Source organism: Bos indicus x Bos taurus, chromosome 23 (assembly GCF_003369695.1).
Source record: "Bos indicus x Bos taurus breed Angus x Brahman F1 hybrid chromosome 23, Bos_hybrid_MaternalHap_v2.0, whole genome shotgun sequence".
NCBI classification, from domain to species: Eukaryota; Metazoa; Chordata; class Mammalia; order Artiodactyla; family Bovidae; genus Bos; species Bos indicus x Bos taurus.
In genome coordinates, this window is record NC_040098.1 from 31,269,142 (window position 1) to 31,291,760 (window position 22,619).

The window sequence follows — 22,619 nt, forward strand, 5'->3', positions numbered from 1 at the left end:
CGACACTTTACACGGCCTTAGAGGGGGGTTTGACGCCCTTAGTGAAACATGATAAACACCCCTCCAAGGAGCAATTTGGCAATATCTATAAGAATGATCTACTCAGCAATTTTTCTCTAAAAAAGCCATTCTACAGAAATAAAAATATAGAAAGTTAAAAAATGTATCTAAAGATGCTCACTGTAATGTTTTTTAGTATCAGAAACTTGAAAATATGCATATCCATTCAATAGAAATAATATACTAGAAAGAATGGGATTGATATAGGTACACATGTTGGCTTGGCAGTTTCAGGAGAGATTTAGTCTAAGACTAGCAAGCAAAATTCAGCAATTTGCTGAAATGTAATATATAGCATGATCCAATTTTTGTCATAGTTTGTGAATTTATATACTCAGTTTTAAATAGGTTAAGATTTTGTCCTGTTCCCTTTTGTGAGATATAACTGCTTCAGCAATTAAAATTGAAAAATGTACCCCCCAAAATTAATGCCCTCCAGTAGAGGACTTAGAAGTTGTGTTTACTCCGTGCTGACTGCTCAGTGTGGTGGTGATCAGAGCGTGCAGAAAATGAAAGAGTAGAAGACAGAACCCCTGACTACAAGGGATTAATAGTTAGGGAGAAACCACAAAAGATAAATGCAACATCTTTATAGTGACTAGAAAAAGGAGAAACTGAGATGGGGCCATCCATCTCAGTCCTTTTGAGGTTCTGATGACTTGGGCACATGGACAAAATTTCATATACAATTTCATCGACGTTAGCGACTCACTCAGCACATTTACAGATCTCAAGAGTAAGAAGTTTTGATTTCAAGATCTCCAAAAGAAACGTTCTGATTCTTAAAAGTCGCTTGAATCAGAAATGCCAAAATGTGAGTAACTAATAGAGATCAAAGTAGAACGAAAAAGAATGGGAAAAGGAAGACATTCAGCAATTCAACAAATATTCCTCAGGCATCTATTATTTATTGAGTGCTCTTCGCAAGGCCGTGGGGGGCAGACTGGGTGGGGAGGAAGAAGAGGAATTAGGCTGGCACTTGAGATGATTCCTGGGCTTTTAGACCTCCAGCAGAATTCACCGGTGCCTCAGCCTCTTCCTCTTGAAACAGTTTTCTCTTTGTTCACATACATCCATTCTTTGAATATCTTGCCTGGCAGAGCACACTGTCTGAAGGAGCTTGAGCCAGGTATAAATGTTCTGGTCGCCCAACTCTAGCGACTTCTTAGACTCTGAAAACACGTCCAGATTTTCCTTGTTAGTTTTCTGGGGCCAGTTTTCCAGGATTGTTAACAGCATGGCTCACAGAGCCAGAAGTAGCAGGAATAGCTACTGCTGTCATTAGCAGGTAAGCTCACTATATGGATCTTGATTTTCCCCTCCATCTATATAAGGGAAAGAAGGAGCTAGATTTTACATTTCCTTTTTGAGTCTAAATTACGGCTACTGGGAAAGAGGAGAGTGGCTCACATCTAACGTGAAAAGGCCAGGTGGAGCCTACGAATTCGCTAACTGGGCAAGATGCTCTTCTGCTTTTGTTTTAGGACGCAGCGATGAGTGCTGCAGGTCTTAGTGCAGCGACAGATTGTCACCGTGACAAGAAAACCCAGTGCAGCCCCCTCATTAGCTTTACTCACACAGTGAAAACTCTTCACCGGTAACTGGGTAACTCGAGAGCAAAGTCTCTGAACAATTTACAGAGCACTTGTGACCTCATGTTCACCGCTCGGATTTACCACGACCACCGAGCTGGTTGCACCACCTGGAATCCTAGAGCGGACCGGAAGTGAGCGCAGCTCCCGGGGCCTGGCTGGAACGAGCTGGGGTCTGAGGCGGGTGTGTGAGACGAGCCACCGCCTCGCCCGGGAGTGTCGCTTGTTGCCCACTTCTCTGCCCACTTCTCGAGACAATACGAGCTCCTTTGAGGGGGAAGTGGCGGAGGGGAGAGGGCGTCTGCGCGGCGGCAATCGGGCCTTCCCCGCCGACGGCTAGCGGTGTGGAAAGAGCCCCTTTCCCTCTCCCCCCATCCCGGGCCTGGGCCTCGGAGCGCCGGTTTCAGAGAGACCTGTGTGGTTTTCTTGTTGGGGATAGTAGACCCAGGCTTTAGGGCCAGAGTTTCCTCAGTTTTCTGTCTCGCAAGCAAGCTGCCGCTCAATTTGTGCTCCTGGAGCTTTAGTGAATAGTTCTGAACTCACAATTTCCTGTCTTGTCAGAGAATGGCTTCACTTTCAATGGAATTGATCAAGTAACTGCCCTGTTTTCACCTAAACAAAAAAAAAAATTTAGCTGCGTCTGTAATTTGTCTGTGTCAACAGGATTTTCTTATTAAAAAAAGCTTTCCTGACCAAAGACTGCGTGGGGACCTCAAATAAAATCACACATCTCCTTAGATCCTAGTTGGAGCAAGGCCAAGCTAAGGATGGCAGCAGCCCCTGGGGCCATCCCAGCCTTGGCTGGGCAGGGTTCAGAGGAACAAGGGGAGATTATCAAAATAAAGGTTAAAGAAGAAGACCCTATTTGGGATCAGGCATCCTTCCTACAGAAGAATTTGTCTTACAGCAGGGAACTCTCTCGTCAACGTTTCCGGCAGTTCTGCTATCAGGAGACTCCCGGACCCAGGGAGGCTCTGAGCCAACTCAGGGAACTTTGCCGTCTGTGGTTGAGCCCAGAGACACACACAAAGGAGCAGATCCTCGAACTGTTGGTGCTGGAACAGCTCCTGACCATCCTGCCTGAGGAGCTCCAGGCTTGGGTACGGGAGCATCATCCTGAGAGTGGCGAGGAGGTGGTGACTGTGCTGGAGGATTTGGAGAGGGAGCTTGATGAACCTAGACAGCAGGTGAGAAATTGGAGGTGCCATCTTTCGTGGAGAATTTGAGTGCTGTGGGTCCAAGGTGGAGTGAGTGGAGTTCACTTCACACTGACTGCTGCAAATTTGAATTCTGGGCATTATCATTTGATCACTGGTGTAGATGAATAGATTCATGCTTCTGGGATAACAATTTTTATGTTGGTGGTAGCTGATTCTAATAAGGAAATGGGAAACCAAATGGGAAACCTTGGTCTAGTGCTTGTGAATAAAAAGTATATTTTATTCAGTGACTGTGAGATAAAAGTAGCTATCTCTTCTTATGATGCCCACTACTTTGACCATATATGGAAGCAAATCAGTGTAAGAATATAAGGAATACCTTCTAGGAGAAACAGAGAAGTAGCCTCATTTAATGGAAATATCAGGAAATGGTAAATAATAAGATCTGGGTTCTCTAATAGGCTCTTTCACTAATTAGCTATGTAACCTCAGGCACACACCTTCTTTGGACTTTGATGACTTCATCTGTACAATGAAGAGATTAATTGCATCATTTTCTAGATACTTTTCAGTACTTGGGGTTGTTGGTATGTGAGGTCCATCACACTAGAGGTTATTTTTAAGAGCATACATTTGCCTTTTATGAGTAATTTTAGAATATTATGGGTATTGTCAAACACTCCCATTTCTGTAAGATACTATCCACACATTTATCTGAACTCTTTTTTAAATATGAACATTTTATATATATATAGAACGTTTTAACCATTTTATGATCTATTAACATGTTTTTCTGGAATGCAAAATCTTTCATATGAGTCTGATAAATAGGGAAATAAGTCAATGTAATGCTGAAATTGTGTCGGCTCATGTATGAGTTTTCCCTGAAAGTTGATGTTTTGGGCCACCTAAGTATGAGCATCTGAATCCAAACTATATGACTATAGCCTAGTACAGCAAGTTGTGAAGACATACGTGTACATACTGCCCATTCACCTCCATATCCTTCCTCTTGGCCCCTGTCTCTGTTTTAGAAGCGCTTACGTGCATAGTTCCTCCTATTTTGGTGCAATCTTTGCTAAACCTTTTTGTGTTCCAGAAAATGAGCAAGCAAGGGGGGGTTGCAAGTGCCACAGAAGCGTGCTGGTGATAAAATTTCTGCTGGTGAGCATGAAAGAAAAGATTTAACAAATAAAGAAAAGCTCAAAATTATAAAATGTTTTGAAAGAAATGAAAAAACATGCAACTGAAATAAAAGAGTCAACTTTACGAACAGTTAGAGACAATGCTGGGAAAATAAAAGAAAGTTATCTAGCTGGAACAGCTGCAATTGCTACAAAATTTGTTAGAACAAGGCATAAGGAAATGGAAGAAATGGAACATTTGTTTGAATTTTATACCAAAGAAAGAAGCAATGAGAAGTAGCCTTTCTTAAAATTAAAGAGAAGACATTAGCAATATATATGACCTAAAGAAGAAAGTGCAGAAGTGCCTTCATTTAGTACAAATAGTGGCTGGTTTAGTGGCTTCAAGAACTGCTATGATTTCCACAATATTTAGCTCTCTGGTGAAGCTGTGAGTACAAAGAAGCTGAAAAGACATTTCCCCCAGTGTTAAGAAATTTGATTGACAAAGAAGTATATAACCTAGATCAGGTTTTTAATTTTGATGAAACCACTCTCTTTTGGAGCAAGTGATCTCAAGGGCCTGTATCTTGAAGGGGGAAACAGAAGGTCCAGTATTTAAGATGGTGATGCTGGGTGCAAATGCCAGTAGGAATTTAAATCTAAAGCCTGTGTAATATATTATTCTGCCAACCTACAAGCTTTAAAAATAATTGTAAAGATTAGCCTGAATATCTACTATAAGTCTACAAGAAAGGTTGGATCGCAGGGCAGATATTTACTTATCTTCTAGGTGATGTTTTATAGATGATTTTAAAAAATATTGCAAGAGGAACAAACAACTTTTCTTTCAAAATTCTTGTAATTCTCAGTAATACACTAAGCTATCCTCCAACAGTTGATGAACTTTCTTCAACTATTAAAGTTCTCTTTTACCTCCTAATACAACTACTTTTCTTCAGCCCTCTAATCAGGGTGTGATCACAGTCATTAAAGCTTATTATTTAAGGATAACATTCAAGGTGTTTATTGCATCTACACCAGGTGATGATGCACACACAGTTTTTGAATTCTGGAATTGATAAAGCATTAAACTTGAAATTGGTATTATTATAGAGGCTTGAGATGATGTCACAAAAGCGTACTTGCATGGGGTGTGGTATGATTCTCCCTGATTGCGACTTCCCTGATGGTCCACTGATTGAGAAGCCACCTTTCGATGAAGGGGACATTGGTTTGATCCCTGGTCAGGGGACTAGGATCTCACATGCACGGGGCAGCAAAGTCTGTGGGCTTCAACCAGAGAACTCTCTTTCAGCAAACTGCAGAGCCCACGTGCCCTGGAGCTGGCACGCCACAACTAGAGAGGAGCCATCATGCTGCAACAGAGAGCATGAGTGCCACAATTAAGACTTGACACGGCCAAAAAAAAAAGATTTTTCTCCCTGATTTAATTTATGATTCTAAAGGCTTCGAAAACTTCAGAAGAGCTCCACTAAATCAAAGCAACTTATGTTACTCTTGCAGAGGAGGTTGGATTTGAAAAAGCTGAGTGGAGATATTGAGGAACTGCTGCAGTCTCATTCAGAAGCTCTCTGTATACAAGAACTCCAACAGTTAGGTGCTGAGGCTCAAATGGAAGTCTGTAAGATGATGATACAGTTTGACAATCTACCCCACAAGAGCTTTCTACTTCTCAGTTATCTTCTGCTCTAAGTATGATAGAGAAGTAGTGGCAGTAGATAGATGATAACTTGACTACAATGTAGAATGCAGCAGGATTTCACTTCATGGCATAAAGTCCTATTTGGAACCATGAAATAGCTTCTTTATGAAAGAAGGAAAATATTTAAGCAGAAAAAACGAATTATCTTTTTATAAGCCAGTGTCAGAAAATAAAAACAAGATGATGAGCCAGAATTGTCATTATGTATTTTGTAGTTTCACTACATTTCTTGAAAAGTGTGCAAATGCTTGCCCATCTGAACTTCTGATGATGATATCCCTTGACCCTTGCCTCACCCTTTCCTTATACCTCTAACAAGATACCATCACTTTTCTAAGTTAAAAATCCTTAGAATACTTAATATTTTAAAAATACTTAATATTTTTTGTCTAATATGTCTTTTTGTCTATACTTGTAATTTTACTGGAATTTCTGTAGTTTTATTAATATCTCCTGACAAAGCTGTGTAGAATTTAAATAATCTACCCTACAACTTTATTTTCTCCATAAATCCTGTTAGTTTTTGTGTACTTTTACAGAAAGCATGTTGTTTCATGAGTTCATGTGTTATTGCATAGATTCCTATACAAGCAGTCTCTTTTTTCTAGCCATCACACCTTTTCTGTTTCAAATAAACAGTATTGGTGTTTTTTTTTTTTCCCTTAACATGTACCTGTTACTTTAAAATTTTCCTCGTCTGGTAGGACTTTGTCTTTGGTCAATACTGGGTAATGTTTAGGGTTATGCTCTGATTATATTGGAAAGTTTTTCACATGACTCAGGGTTAAATGTCAAATTTGTATAATTGCATAAATGTTTTTCTATTTTTGTTTTGTTTTGTCTCTGTGTGATTTCTGAAGGAAGGGGAAAATGCCATTGTTGTAAATGCTTTTAACTGCCAGCCCAGTATCTATTGTACACCCCTTCTTTCTTCCATAAAAAAATACTTCATGTTGGCTACACTAAGTTGCTCCAGTCTGTCCAACTCTTTGTGATCCTAGGGACTGTAGCCCATCAGGCTCTTCTGTCCTTGGGATTCTCCAGGCAAGAATACTGAAGTGGATTGCCATTCTCTTCTCCAGGGCATCTTCCGGACCCAGGGATCAAACCTGCAGGAAATTCTTTACCATTGAGCCATGGAGGAGCCTAAAAATCTATGCCCAAAGGGAAAGACTACCCACTCCAGTATTCTAACCTGGAGAATTCAGGACTCTATACAGTCCATGGGGTTGTAAAGAGTTAGACAGGATTGAAGGACTTTCACTTAAGCCTGAACAGGGGTTTGAACCCTGTGGAGTCTCAGATTAAAAGTCTGATGCTCTACTGACTGAGCTATCCAAAACACTTTAGAGCAACGCCTGAACAGGGACTTGAACCCTGGACCCTCAGATTAAAAGTCTGATGCTCTACTAACTGAGCTATCCAGGCTCTCTTAAAAAAAAAAATAGAGGCTCAGACATAGTCTTCGTGTTCAGTTGCGTCTAACTCTGTAACTCCATGGACTGTAGCCAGCCAGGCTCTTCTGTCCATGGGATTCTCCAGGCTCCAAGCAAGAATACTGGAATGGGTTGCCATTTCCCATTCCAGGGTATCTTCCCCGTGTCTCCTGCCTGCATTGGCAGAGGGTTTCTTCACCACTGAGCCACTGGGGAAGCTATCTACCTAACTGTTGGCTATGTACCTAATTAAATGCTTTTCAGCTTTCCTTGTACTAGAGTTGGCCAGGCAGTATGGTTCTGGCCAAAAAGAAATAAGCATATTTTCTAGGAGTTTCTGGGGAAGCTTATATTTTCCTTATAAAATGGCACATATGTGTTTGCTGCTGCTGCTAAGTCGCTTCAGTCATGTCTGACTCTGTGCGACCCCAGAGACGGCAGCCCGCCAGGCTCCCCCGTCCCTGGGATTCTCCAGGCAAGAACACTGGAGTGGGTTGCCATTTCCTTCTCCAATGCATGAAAGTGAAAGGGGAAAGTGAAGTCGCTCAGTCGTGTCCGACTCTTAGCGACCCCATGGACTGCAGCCCACCAGGCTCCTCCATCCATGGGATTTTCCAGGCAAGAGTACTGGAGTGGGGTGTTTAGTTCGGCCTTTTCCCACTTCCTGTCTTGAACACGAATATGATGTCTAGAGCTATGGTAGCTATCTTGTGACCATGACGTGATGACAAATGTTAGGATGACCACCAATATGTTATGAATGAAGACAGCTCTGGTCCCTGACAACTGTTAGGTATGTGAATCAATGCCAGCAACTGCCCTCCTCTGGATTTCTTAACATATGACAAAAATAAACCCCAATTTGTTTAAGCCACTGTAAATTGGGTGTTATAATCAATTGAGAAATGCATGCATTTCTAATGAATACAGCCATATTTACTCCACTATTTTATGACCAAGTTTCTTATTAGAAACTTAAAAAACAAAATCTAGGAGTTATATAGTGAAAGACAAATGACTGTCGTAACCGGTTTGAGATAATTTCACCTTTGTAATTTGTTTTTGCCATCCAAAGGCACCCTTTACACTTCTGTGGTAAAGGCTGAATGGAATTCCTCCCATTCCTTCTAAGACCAGGCCCACCTGCCTTGGACTGGTCTCTCAAATGGAAATGCAGAGGAATCAAGAGGCTAGATGTGTGTGGGTACATGGTTGTGGAGGAGGAGGAGTCAGTGATAAATGCATCACAATAAGCCATATCTATATTTTGTTTCATGTCTTGAGTTGTTCTGGTTGTGCTTATACCAACTTTACAGAATTGATAAAATTGTTTAATTATAAATAGTTTCCTTGTCTCCCAGATGACTTATATCTTTCCCTCCAGGACCTCCTTTACCTCAGTTATGGAAAGATTTAGGCAAACTGAGATGCATGCTGTGATACTATATAAAGAAATCTACATAAGACCTTTTATTCTTAAGACCAGAGAAGGGAAAAACTTACCAAAGGGAAATGGCTCGACCATTTATGAACTTTTATTTTAAAAGAAAATTGGTTTCTTATATATTTTGTTCTGTCTGAGAAGAGGAAGTAAGTTTATAACATGGTGTCCAGCTTGGGGAAAAGGAACATGACACATAAATTCCTTAAATCCCACCATAATGTTATAATACATCTTGGCTTTCATTCAGATATCAGTGACGGTTTCCTTTTGGAATTTTCTGGTTTATGTGCAGTTTGGGCTCCAGTATTTATGGACCCAAATTTTCAAGCCATCCCACAGAATACTGACATCCACTGACACCTTTTACTAGACTTTATTTGAGCATCTTGTTCTGCTTGGTGAATATGAATTATTAGAGTTCATAATTCTGACAGTATTTTGCCCTCTGGACTCTGAATCCAGGAATCCAAGTTCAGATTTTGGTGGGACCTGAGGCAAGTCTGTTTTGGGCTTCTCAGATGGCACAGTGATAAAGAACCCATTTGCCAATTCGGGAGACACAAGAGATGTGGATTCGATCCCTGGATTGGGAAGATCCCCTGGAGGAAGAAATGGCAATCCACTCCAGTATTCTTGCTTGGAGAATCCCACAGACAGAGGAACTTGGCGGGCTATAGTCCATGGGGTCGCAAAGAGTCAGACATGACTAAAGTGACTTAGCACACCCGCACACAGTGATCAGAAAAATGCAAATTAAAACAAACTTGGTAACCACCGTTGATGTGACCAAATTTGAGTAAGGATGTTGAGCTAGTAGAATGCCTGTGTACTACTGATAGGAATAAGTTGTTATGACCGTTTTGGAAATATCAACCGAGTGTAACCATACTCCATGATCCAGCAAACCTACTACAAGGTATATATCTTACAGAAACACATTCAAAGACATGCAAAATAATATTCATAGCAGCATTATTATAATTGCCAAGAACTCTAAACAACACAGATGTCCATTAAAAGTTGTCATGGATGAATACATCATGGTGTATTTGTATAACTGAATACTATATAATAATGAAAATGAATGAGCAAGTGCTACATTCAACAATATGGATGAATTTCACAAATATAATGTTGAGCAAAAGAACCCAGACAAAAGTAAGTATATATATTATATGATTCTGTTTCTGTAAAGTCCAAAAAGCAAAATGAATCTTTGATGATAGATGTCAGAGTAGTAGATACATTGAGTGAAGAGGGTCGGACAAAAGTAGCTGATAAAGTTCTGTTTTTTTAAATGAGTAGTTCACTTTGTGATGTCATTGAGCCCTACATTTATGAGTTATGCACCTTTTTCTAAGTTTATAATACTTACCATAAAAATCATATTCAGAAAAATGTTTATTTCTCATTTGATGTCTCCTGCACGATAGGCTAGGGTGCTTGATTATATGAACATTTTTAGATTCAAATGTCATATGAATGAGAAATTATTTTTGTAAATCCAAGGCCCAGTGAGGGAAATTTTAAAAATTAACCAAGTTAAGAATATTTGGCAAGGCAAACTATTGAAATGTTCTATTTGAGTGCAATATGGCTTCTACAGGGATCTTTGCAAGAGAGTGGCTTTGGCAGGGATGTGAAATGGCCAAGCTACTTCCACTGTAAGTGGCACACTTAAAGAATTGGAGTCAGGGAGAAGGCAATGGCACCCAACTCCAGTAATCTTGCCTGGAAAGTCCCATGGACGGAGGAGCCTGGTGGGCTGCAGTCCATGGGGTTGAGAAGAATCGGACATGACTGAGCGACTTCACTTTCACTTTTCACTTTCATGCATTGGAGAAGGAAATGGCAACCCACTCCAGTGTTCTTGCCTGGAGAATCCCATGGACAGAGAAGCCTGGTGGGCTGCCGTCTCTGGGGTCGCACAGAGTCGGACACGACTGAAGCGACTTAGCAGCAGCAGCAGCAGCAGCCATACTCAAAGCCTCCAATTGTAGAGTTATTTGTGTTCTTTTCACTTTAAGGTATATTGCTGCTGCTACTAAGTCACTTCAGTCGTGTCCGACTCTGTGCGACCCCATAGATGGTAGCCCACGAGGCTCCCCCATCCCTGGGATTCTCCAGGCAAGAACATGGAGTGGGTTGCCATTTCCTTCTCCAATGCATGAAAGTGAAAAGTGAAAGTGAAGTTGATCAGTCGTGTCCAACCCTTAGCGACCCCATGGACTGCAGCCTACCAGGCTCCTCCATCCATGGGATTTTCCAGGCAAGAGTACTGGAGTGGTTTGCCATTTCCTTCTCCATTAAGGTATATTAAATAGCTATAAATCAGAATTCTGGTTCTTAGGAGGTAACAGCTCCTCCCCTCCTTTTAACTTTCATTCTTACTCAGTTTTAGAATTAATCATGGAGATGTGATTAGTCCCAGAGGCTGCTATTCTCTTAAGACAGACTTGGGAAGTTATTGGCTGTTGAATACTTATTTTCATTAATGGACCTACTTTCATTAGAATAGAATAGAATAGAATCTACCTAACACATCTCTCTCCCAGTTTACTTGTTGCTTATATGATTAACAAATATCCATGTGTAGAAATGAGTAAAAGATCTACAAGTCAATGAAAACTCTCCTAAACTAAAATAGTACAACACACTGTAACACAAGTTTTATTACTTTTTTTTTCCTTTTGGTGAATGGCACTGAAGCTTTAGACTTCATCTGGTAAATTATAGGCAAAGACTATTTAAAGAAGAAGCTATAGTAAGCTGATAACACAAATAATGACATTAAAATGATTGAAAGGCCAGACAGAAACAATCTAGATTACTGATAACAAACTGTGCCAAACAGTTGGCTGTTAACCACCTTCCTGGATTATTACAAGATTTTCTTATTGTCCACTGACTATCATTTCTAGACTTAGCACAATCAGACATTAGACTGTAACACAGTCCAGATAGACATACCTATTGAATGTTATGACAACTGATTCACAGAATTATATTTTACAAAGATTTAATATATCAACTTATATACGGGCTGAAGGAGGAATAACATTCAGTTCAGTTCAGTTCAGTTGCTCAGTCATGTCTTGACTCTTTGCGACCCCATGAATCACAGCACGCCAGGCCTCCCTGTGCATCACCAACTCCCAGTGTTCACTCAAACTCATGTCCATCGAGTTGGTGATGCCATCCAGCCATCTCATCCTTTGTCGTCCCCTTCTCCTCCTGCCCCCAATCCCTCCTAGCATCAGGGTCTTTTCCAATGAGTCAACTCTTCGCATGAGGTGGCCAAAGTATTGGAGTTTCAGCTTCAGCATCAGTCCTTCCAATGAACACCCAGGACTGATCTCCTTTAGAATGGACTGGTTGGATCTCCTTGCAGTCCAAGGGACTCTCAAGAGTCTTCTCCAACACCACAGTTCAAAAGCATCAATTCTTCGGCTCTCAGCTTTCTTCACAGTCCAACTCTCACATCCATACATGACCACTGGAAAAACCATAGCCTTGACTAGATGGACTTTTGTTGCCAAAGTAATAGCTCTGCTTTTCAATATGCTATCTAGGTTGGTCATAACTTTCCTTCCAAGGAGTAAGCGTCTTTTAATTTCATGGCTGCAATTTTTTTGGAGCCCCCAAAATTAAAGTCTGACACTATTTCCACTGTTTCCCCATCTGTTTCCCATGAAGAGCTTTAAATATGTTCTTACTTCTGGTTTCCCAAGAATATGGTAAGCAAATGTGTAACAAACAGTGCCATATAGATAACTTGGAGGTAAACATGTTTATATGTATGTATTTGTGTGTGTGTGTTTATCTATCTAGTATCTTGGTTCCTAATTCCTCAACCAGGAATCGCAGTCAGGCCACTGCAGTGAAAGTGCTGAATCCTAACCACTGGACCACCAAGGGATTCCCAAACATGCTTCTATATTAAAGACAGTGTTTATTTAAAGTCAGTGGCAATAACTTTCACTCTCCTCTTTCACCCTCATCAAGAGGGTTTTTAGTTCCTCTTTGCTTTCTGCCATTAGAGTAGTATCATCTGGATATCTGAAGTTGTTAATATTTCTCCCAGCAATCTTGATTCCAGCTTGTGATTCATCCAGTCCAGGATTTCCATGATGTACTCTGCATATAAGTTAAATAAGCAAGGTGAAAGTATACAGCCTTGACTTACTTCTTTCCCATTTTGAACCAGTCTGTTGTTACCAGACATGGAACATGTCTGTTGTTCCATGTCTGGTTCTAACTGTTGCTTCTTGACCTGCATCCCTATACAGGGTTCTTCCAAATCTGCTCCTGCATGTGCAAATTCAACCAACCAAGGATTGTGTAGTACTGTATTATTTGTTATTGGAAAAAAAATTGCTTTGTAGATAGACCCCCTAAGGGTCAAGCCAATATTGTCCAAGGATCAACTGTATATTTTGGAGACAATAGGGTGAATTTAATTATGACACGAGTACTAGATGATTGGTGTAAGGCTAAAATAATATTTTCTTTTCACCCAACACAGTTACCCACTTTGATTGGCTTTTTCCCCCTGCGTCCATACATAACACAGTCGGCTAATGTTTTCCACATTTGGTCTAAAACAACTGTCCGATTTCTTCCTGGTTTAAATAGTTCATTAGTCATTATTAGATAATTTCACCCCAAATATTTACTTTGATTGCTCCTACTGAAACTCATTTACAATTTTCTCCCAGTTATCACAATTTAGGGAATATTCCTTTAATGTGCTTCCATTCTTAGTTCCCAAAACAAAAACCATAGGTTTGCATATCAACTCCTGTCTAATTTCTGTTGTATGGCTCTGACCTTATTTGTTCCAGCATTTTTTATTTCTCTTCTTACTCTATCTAGCACTCCTCTTAAGAATTCAGTGAAGACTTTTTCTTCTTATATCCTTTCCATTTCAGTAGAAAAATGTTTTAAGGTTTAGCTATGGTTTATGCAGTGATATTATTAACATTATATTAATTTCCAAATGTACCTATTTATCCCCAGGTCCCACAGGGCACATATGAGCAAGAAGTTCCAATGGAAGAAAAGACTCTTCTGGATACTGCAAAGGAGTCCTTAGGTACCCATCTCCAGTCTATAGAAGACAGAATGGAATGTGAATCTCCAGAATCACACCTCCTTCAAGATAATGGTGAGGATAATTTAGTCTTTGGAAAGAGGATGAGATTTGGGAGAGGGAAGGGCCCATTCATTGAAAGGTTATCAAACTTTATTCCATTGACGCTTCTAGTGAATATAGCTGAAAGAAAGGTCAACCAGTATAGTGTAATGCTATTAATGAACTTGACTTAAGCAATCAAACAATAATGTAAAAAATAATTGAACACAGTATTTTTCATGGATAACTTGCAATGGAATTAAGTACCTGTGGATAGATAAATCAAAGATGCCTCTGTATATAAATGTGGATCACTTGTCAATATAGCCATGGGTCCCATTTCTATAGCCTCTGCTCCCCAATTCTTGTTACATATGGCTATTTAAGATTGGAACTATTACTTAGAAATCCTACCGAAGAAAATGGAATTTCTGAAGTCCATGTCCACTAGAGATCTAAGGACTATTAACAGTGTAATGTGTGGTAGAGGCAGTGGTGCAGGCTGGCTTGGTTCTGGAGCACCTGTCTTTTCCAAAAGGCTTAATTGATATCACTTTTTCTTTTCTTACATCCCTAGCAATTCCATATTTTCTGCTTATCATAGACCTACTAATATTGATTGTACTAATTTCTGAAGCTCATATTCTCTTGGTTCTCATTTACATTGCCTTATATTTCTTTCTTCCCCCTGGTTTATCCTTGTTTACCTTTATGTTCATGGCTCCATAGCATGATACAAAATGTATCAGTGTGGAAAGAAATACTATCTATATAATGGTCTTTTCAGTCACACTTTGAAATAGCACTTTTCAGGAGTGTTGTCATCTTCATTATAAAGCTAATTAACAAATTTTTATCCAACACTTTTTTTTTTTTGGCTGCACCCCAAGGCTTGACTTGCAGAATCTTAGTTGCCTGACCAGAGATTGAACCCAGCCCTCAGCAGTGAAAGCACCAATTCTAAATCACTGGACCACCAGGGAACTCCTTATCCAACACTTTTCTTTGTAATAAAATGTTAGATAGTGGAAGAAATACTAGAAGGAAAAGTGATCCCTGCTTCTTTAGAAACTTATAGTCTTGTCCGTTGTACATATGAAACAGTGAAAGAAGAAAGTACTACAGTGCTAGTTTATGTTATTGATAAATTATATCTTCAAGAAAGGAGAACTCACTGTAAGCTTAAATGATCAAGGAGGTCTTGTTGGAACAACTGAGAGTTAAATGAGGCCAAAACACAATTCCGAAGCTTTGGAAATTATTAACATTTGAGAATTATTTCAATTTACCAGTTCAATATTTGGTATGCAAATTATCAAACAACTTGAGAAAAAGTATTTTTTCCAAGCATCTATAGGACTTTCGAGGTTATATGCTAATTCCAAATTATTCTTTTTGATTTTTTCAAAATAGCTTCCTTAAGACTAGCCAAATTTGATTTATTTAAATGTTTCTATTATTATGAATAGTCCAAACATTTATTTTAATATCTTATATTAAACCAGAGATTTTTCACGACTTCAGGTTTGTCTGCTGCTCTTTCTTTATCAAAATCAGTAGTAAGGGTATTTATATTGGGTTTATAGCTTTACAAGCACCAAAAGGGAGCTGATGTAAATATACGATATTTCAACTTAAGCCCCAGATGTTGCTATACCAGCTAACATGACTGAATAAAACAAAATGTGGTATAGTCTGAAACTTAAAAAAAAGACAAAAACACCTATTAGGACTTCCTTGATGGTTCAGTAGTTAAGCATCCATTCCCTGGTGGTCCAGTCCCCTTGCAGTGGAGTCAGGGAACTAAGATCCACATGGGAACTAAGATCCCTTATGCCATGGAGGAACTGCTGAACCTGTGGGCTCCAGAGCCTTGTCACATAGCTAGAAGGTTGGGGTGCTGCAACAAAAGATCCCCCCTGCACGCTGTAACTAAGACCTGGATGCAGCCAAAATAAGTAAATTAATTAATTAAGAAACTATCATTCTATAAAAAAAACTATTACTGTATTTCTGAGACTTCTCTAGCCAAAAAATAGTTTTTGTGTAATTAATAAATAAATGAAAAAAAATTATAACATCAATTTGTTTTCTGTTTTACATAAAACAGTGCTTTACTTTAGGGTTAACCCTGGATACTGCTCTGGAAAGTCATAACCTGGCCTTCTACTCTTTATCAGAACTTTTTGTTCCTGGCTACCCCTCTTTATTCCTCCAAAGGTAGACTTCTTAATCAAAATTGTGCTGCCCCTCTTATGTGTTCATATCTACTTCTACTCCAAGCTCTAGTGGTTATTTGGGCAATATGGTATTTAGATTATATTCCCAAATATTCTAATTGGTTTTTCATTTATATTTTAGGATCATTTTTGTGGCTTTCCATGATGTCTCAAAGCATGGGTGATGATAACTTTAGTAGTTTAGATGCTAATGAAGCAGAAATCGAACCAGAAAACATGAGAGAAAAGTTCTTCAGAAGCTTAGCAGTGTTACTGGAAAACAAGAGTAATAACACCAAGATATTTTCTAAAGCAAAGTACTGTCAATTAATCAGGGAAGTGAAAGAAGCTAAGGCTAAGGAAAAAAAAGAATCAATTGACTACCGGCGCTTGGCTAGATTTGATGTGATCATTGTACAAGGTCATGAGAAGCTAATTGAGGCTATAAATGGGGAAACAGATAAAATACGGTTTTATTTACACAGTGAGGACTTATTTGACATATTGCATGACACACATCTCAGCACTGGACATGGTGGACGTACACGCATGGAAAAAGAGTTACAAGCAAAATACAAGAACATCACAAAAGAAGTTATAATGCTGTACTTGACACTCTGCAAACCATGCCAACAGAAACATTCAAAACTCAAGAAAGTTCTAACATCAAAGCCAATTAAGGAAGTTAACTCAAGATGCCAAGTGGATCTTATAGACATGCAGTTGAATCCTGATGGAGAGTATAAATTTATTATGCATTATCAAGACTTTCGTACAAACTTGAGTTTTTTGCGGTCATTAAAATCTAAAAGGCCTAAAGAGGTTGCACATGCTCTTTTAGATATTTTTACAATTATTGGAGCACCCAGTGTTCTACAGTCTGACAGTGGGAGGGAATTTTCAAGCCAGATTGTCAGTGAACTTAGTAATATTTGGCCAGAACTTAAAATTGTTCATGGGAATCCTCAGCCCTGCCAAAGCCTAAGTTCTATAAATCAAGTTAATGAGGATATCCAAAATCGAATTATCTCCTGGATGCAAACTAACAATTCATCACACTGGGCTGAATTTTTGTGGTTTATTCAAATGACCCAAAATCAACCCCATCACAGAGGCATGCAACAGACTCTATGTGAGGGTGCATTTAGCTCTGAAGCTAAACTGGGGCTCTCTCATTCTCAGTCAACTGAAGAACTTGTTGCCAGCCTGAACACAGAAAATGAATTGGAACAGGCTGATAAAGAATCAGGAAATACTCTAAGAGCCCAGTATGAAGAAAACATTGAGATTGGAACAGATAGTAGTGATATTGAAGAGATTTTTTCTATTACTCCTAAGGTAGCCCGAAAAACTGTTCCTGAAAGCAGACTGAATTTTTTATCATGTGTGTGTTGTGGAAAAGAATGCATAGGTGCTAATAGTTGTGAATCATGTTGTAGAAACATCCATGCAATCTGTGGAGTGCCCTCTCAACCTGAGACTGAGGGTTATTGTAACAAAATAACTTGTAGTCTTTGCTACCAGACCACTACAATGAAAAGGAAACATGATGAGGTTCCAAGAAGTTTGACTGTTCAACCTTTCAAAATGTTGAAGCCATCGGAAACACCGATTTCATCAGACAAAGTAGGAGATTGGGTAAGAATTTGAGTGTAGATCAAAGAATTTGTTGTGGATCAAAGAAAGGCAAGAGCCTCTTTCTTCTTTACTGTGATAATGATGAGTGAGAAAGTTTTGACATGGCACACTAAAGCACAATGATGGCCATCTTGGATATATTTTCTTCTAAAAAAGGTCAATTACTTTTAATGTCCTCCCTCCACTCATTTTTCAAGTTGGAAGTTATAACCTTGGATGCTGCTTTGTTTATTGTTCTGGAGTGAGCAGCAGTAATATCTCTTCTTTCTGATGTCACGCATTTCTTGGGGGGATGAGAAAGCTAGGATCCAGGGGACAAATGGTATGCCTGGTGGTATGTTTCTACAGAAGGATAAATTTGGGAACAGATGAACTTACTGTTACATTGTTTTAGTTGTATGTAAGTGCGGGTGGAGAGGTAAGCTAAGAAAGGGCATCTCAGGTCAAGTGAAGAAATATTTAGGAAGGTCAGGGAATGATAAATTTGGTTGGGAGACATGAGTTTTGTTGGGAAAGTTTGGTTTTATGATTAAAATGCAGAGTGTGAAATAAGGCCAAAGAGATTTTTCAATCATTAGGTTTTATAAAGTAGAACTAATATGTGTTCAAGTTACTGTTTTGAAATATGAAGGTTACATGTGATTTGGGCCAGTGGTATTTAGAGTTTGTTCTTCAGACCAGTAATGGTCTGCAAACTGTCATACTAGTTCACAGTGAGGTAAGTACACATATTGAGAGTACTTGGAAATTACAACAATATGACATTGCAGATACAAAGCACATGATTAATGAACTCATCTTTTCAAATAGAATATTCAGTCTTGATGTTAAACTCTCAAGGTGAATCACATGTGATAGCAGTTGTAAATTAGTCAAGTATAATAGGTTCACATTAAAATGTGTGATATGCTGTTTAGCTTGTCAGCTGTAACCCAGAAGTGTGTAAAACTGAGAAAATGTAAGCATTTACTTATCTTTATAACTTAATTTAAAAATAATTTTATGTTTTTAATCAAGCCTGGTTTTGTAAAATTTTTTAAATTGAAGTCTAGTTGATTTATAATATGTTAGTTTCAAGTATACAGCACAGTGATTCAGTTTATATATGTATATATACATATATGTATATACATGTTGATACATATACACACACACACACATATATATATATATACACACACCCATTCTTTTTTCAGATCCTTTTCCCTTATAGGTCATTACAAAATATTTAGTATATTCCCTATGCTATACAGTAGGACCTTGTTGGTTATCTATTTTATATATAGTAGTATATATATGTTAATCCCAATCTCCTAATTTATCCCTCCCCTATCTTTCTCCTTTAATAACTGACCATAAGTTTGTTTTTATGTCTGTGAGTCTCTTTCTGTTTTGGAAATAAGTTCATTTGTATCTTGTTTTTAAATTCCACTTATAAGCAATGTCATTTATTTATCATTCTTCTTCTGGCTTACTTCACTGAATATGATAATTTCTAGGTCCATCCGTGTTGCTGCAGATGGCATTACTTCATTCTTTTTTATGGCCGAGTAATATTCCATTGTATATATGTACTACATCTTCTTTATCCATTCATCTGTTCATGGACCTTTAGGTTGCCTCCATGTCTTGGCTATTGTAAATAGTGCTGCAATGAACATTGGGGTGTATGTATCATTCTGAATTATAGTTTTCTCTGAATATATGCCCAGGAGTGAGATTGCAGGATCATACAATAACTCTATTTTTTGTTTTTTGATGCACTTCCATACTGTTCTCCATAGTGGCTGTACCAATTTACATTCCTATCAACAGTATAGAAGAAGAGTTCCTTTTTTCCCACATCTTTCCAGCTTTTATTATTTGTAGATTTTTTGATGATGCAGGCCTAGTTTTTAATTTTTAGTTTAACATTATTAATAAGGAGGAAAGTAAAATTTGTATTGCTTATTTTTAATTCTAATTTGCAGATGACAAAACAAGCTTCACTGGACTTTTTTGTGAAGAAAAGACACACCTATTCTGAATATGGCAATAGTAGCAAAAGAAATGGTAACAATGGAAGTCATCTTGAGGGAGTGAAAACCAAAAGAGTTCATACTAGCTTTACTCGGAAGTATGATCCCTCATATATTGAGTTTGGTTTCATAGCCATAATTGATGGTGAAGTGCTGAAACCACAGTGTATTATCTGTGGAGATGTACTGGCTAATGAAGCGATGAAACCATCAAAACTTAAGCGGCATCTATATTCAAAACATAAAGAAATAAGTTCACAACCAAAAGAATTCTTTGAAAGAAAGAGTAATGAATTGAAAAACCAACCAAAGCATGTGTTCAATGTTTCTCACATAAACATTAGTGCTTTGAGGGCTTCTTATAAAGTAGCGCTTCCGGTTGCTAAGTCTAAAACACCATACACAATTGCTGAGACACTAGTGAAGGACTGCATCAAAGAAGTTTGCTTAGAAATGTTGGGTGAATCTGCAGCAAAGAAGGTAGCTCAAGTACCACTTTCCAATGACACCATAGCTCGACGTATTCAGGAACTGGCGAATGATATGGAAGACCAACTCATAGAACAAATAAAACTAGCTAAGTATTTTTCATTGCAACTTGATGAATGCAGAGATATTGCTAACATGATAATTCTTTTAGTATATGTGAGATTTGAACATGATGATGATATAAAGGAAGAATTCTTTTTTTCAGCCTCTTTACCAACAAACACAACTAGCTCAGAACTGTATGAAGCTCTGAAGAATTATGTTGTCAACAAATGTGGTTTGGAATTTAAGTTTTGTGTAGGAGTGTGTTCTGATGGTGCAGCTTCAATGACAGGAAAACATTCTGAAGTGATTAACCAGATTAAAGAACTTGCACCAGAATGTAAAATAACACATTGCTTCATTCATCGAGAAAGTCTTGCTATGAAAAAAATATCAGCTGAACTGAATAGTGTGCTTACTGACATAGTAAAAATTGTGAATTATGTAAAATCTAATGCATTAAATTCAAGATTATTTTCTTTATTATGTGATAATATGGAAGCTGATCATAAGCAACTGTTATTGCATGCTGAAATACGGTGGTTATCCTGGGGAAAAGTTCTATCAAGACTGTTTGAAATACGAAATGAACTCTTAGTATTTCTGCAAAGCAAGAAGCCAGTTTGGTCCCAACTTTTCAAAGATGTGAATTGGATTGCCAAACTTGCTTATTTATCTGACATCTTCAGTATTTTTAATGATCTTAATGTTTGCATGCAAGGAAAAAATGCAACATGTTTTTCAATGGCAGATAAGATTGAAGGACAAAAACAAAAGTTAAAAGCTTGGAAAAAAAGAGTTTCTACAGATTGTTATGACATGTTCCATAATTTAACAACAGTTATCAATGAAGTAGGTAATGATCTTGATATTGCACATCTACAAAAAGTTGTCAGTGAACATCTTACAAATTTGTCAGATTGTTTTGAATTGTACTTTCCTTCAACAGAAGATCCACGCATAGGAAATTCATGGATACAAAATCCATTTCTTTCATCAAAAGATAATTTAAATTTAACTATAATCCTACAGGGTAAGTTGTTGAATCTGGCTACTGATGAAGGATTGAAAATGAATTTTGAAAATACAGCATCACTTGCTTCATTTTGGATAAAAGTTAAAAATGAATATCCTGAGCTTGCTGAGATTGCTTTAAAATCTCTTCTTCTGTTCCCCTCAACATACCTCTGTGAGACTGGGTTCTCTACCTTAAGTGTTATTAAAACAAAACATAGAAACAGTTTAAATATACATTATCCCTTGAGAGTAGCATTGTCATCAATCCAACCTAGATTAGACAAATTAACGAGCAAGAAGCAAGCTCACTTATCACATTAAAAATTTTAAATACTGATTTATAATGTGTTCATTCAAAGTATACATATAGGCATTATGGAACTATGAAAAGTTTTTTATTAAATTAGCAATTCTATATATAAATTGCCTATATGTATATTAAAGTGTACACTTTTTATACTTCTCTTATTTTCCCTGTCAAATTTGTTATAGTTATTAGGATGTAATTTTAAATCTGTTCATTCTAACATTAAAATTTTTGGTCTTGTATATTGTATGCATTTTTATTATTGTTTTTTATTAATTTATTAAAGTTAAAGAATGACTTCAAGATCGGGAATCATTTCTTTGAAACGGCAGACTTGATCAGTGAAGTGAATTCAAGGGGTAGAATTAGAATTTGAATGCAAGGGTGGGTGTCTGTAAGATGTTAAATTTGTAAAACTGATCTTGGGTGGTTTGGTTGGAAGTTGATGATAAGTTTGTTTTGTAGGTGCACGTTTAGATGCAGTGTTTAAGTGGGTAAAGTGGGGAAAACCATCAAATGCTTATAAAAGTTCAGTGGGAAAAAACCTAAATACCCTTTCACATAATAAAATGTATCATGTTTATTCAACAGTAGTTGAATACAGTAGTAAAAGTGAGATATCACGGAGAGAATTCTGCAGGGTGATGAAATGTTCTATCTTCTATTGTGGTAGTGTTCACTATTAATCAGATCAGATCAGATCAAATCAGATCAGTCACTCAGTCGTGTCCGACTCTTTGCGACCCCATGAATCGTAGCACTCCAGGCCTCCCTGTCCATCACCAACTCCCGGAGTTCACTCAGACTCACGTCCGTCGAGTCAGCGATGCCATCCAGCCATCTCATCCTCTGTCGTCCCCTTCTCCTCTTGCCCCCAATCCCTCCCAGCATCAGAGTCTTTTCCAATGAGTCAACTCTTCGCATGAGGTGGCCAAAGTACTGGAGTTTCAGCTTCAGCATCATTCCTTCCAAAGAAATCCCAGGGCTGATCTCCTTCAGAATGGACTGGTTGGATCTCCTTGCAGTCTAAGGGACTCTCAAGAGTCTTTTCCAACACCACAGTTCAAAAACATCAATTCTTCGGTGCTCAGCCTTCTTCACTGTTGGCAAAGTAATGTCTCTGCTTTTGAATATGCTCTCTAGGTTGGTCATAACTTTCCTTCCAAGGAGTAAGCATCTTTTAATTTCATGGCTGCAGTCACCATCTGCAGTG

The 22,619-nt window shown here is 38.3% G+C and overlaps 1 protein-coding gene and 1 non-coding gene across 4 annotated transcripts; one reads left to right on the top strand and one right to left on the bottom strand.

Annotated features, from left to right (window-relative positions):
• Positions 1-1,812: 1,812 nt before the first annotated feature.
• On the top strand, positions 1,813-21,648 carry LOC113881600 (SCAN domain-containing protein 3). Of its 3 annotated transcripts, XM_027524652.1 has the most exons (4): positions 1,813-2,839; positions 13,562-13,709; positions 16,038-17,533; positions 19,504-21,648. In XM_027524652.1, exons 1-4 carry the CDS (start codon positions 2,420-2,422, stop codon positions 21,418-21,420), a joined length of 3,981 nt encoding a protein of 1,326 aa, XP_027380453.1. In that variant the 5' UTR covers positions 1,813-2,419; the 3' UTR covers positions 21,421-21,648. The 3 variants fall into 3 exon arrangements, with proteins under 3 accessions (XP_027380453.1, XP_027380454.1, XP_027380455.1); XM_027524653.1 differs by lacking the exon at positions 19,504-21,648 and having other exon boundaries at positions 16,038-18,571; XM_027524654.1 differs by lacking the exons at positions 16,038-17,533; positions 19,504-21,648 and having other exon boundaries at positions 13,562-14,800.
• TRNAK-UUU lies at positions 7,018-7,090 on the bottom strand. The gene has a single exon. It is a non-coding gene; the product is annotated as a tRNA-Lys (tRNA).
• Positions 21,649-22,619: the final 971 nt, after the last annotated feature.

Excerpts from the sequence above, each read along its gene's own strand:
- LOC113881600 (XM_027524652.1), top strand. The coding sequence starts at position 2,420 with ATGGCAGCAGCCCCTGGGGCCATCCCAGCCTTGGCTGGGCAGGGTTCA. Across the intron at positions 13,710-16,037 it reads ACACCTCCTTCAAGATAATG|GATCATTTTTGTGGCTTTCC; the intron begins GTGAGGATAATT and ends TTTATATTTTAG. Across the intron at positions 17,534-19,503 it reads CAGACAAAGTAGGAGATTGG|ATGACAAAACAAGCTTCACT; the intron begins GTAAGAATTTGA and ends TCTAATTTGCAG.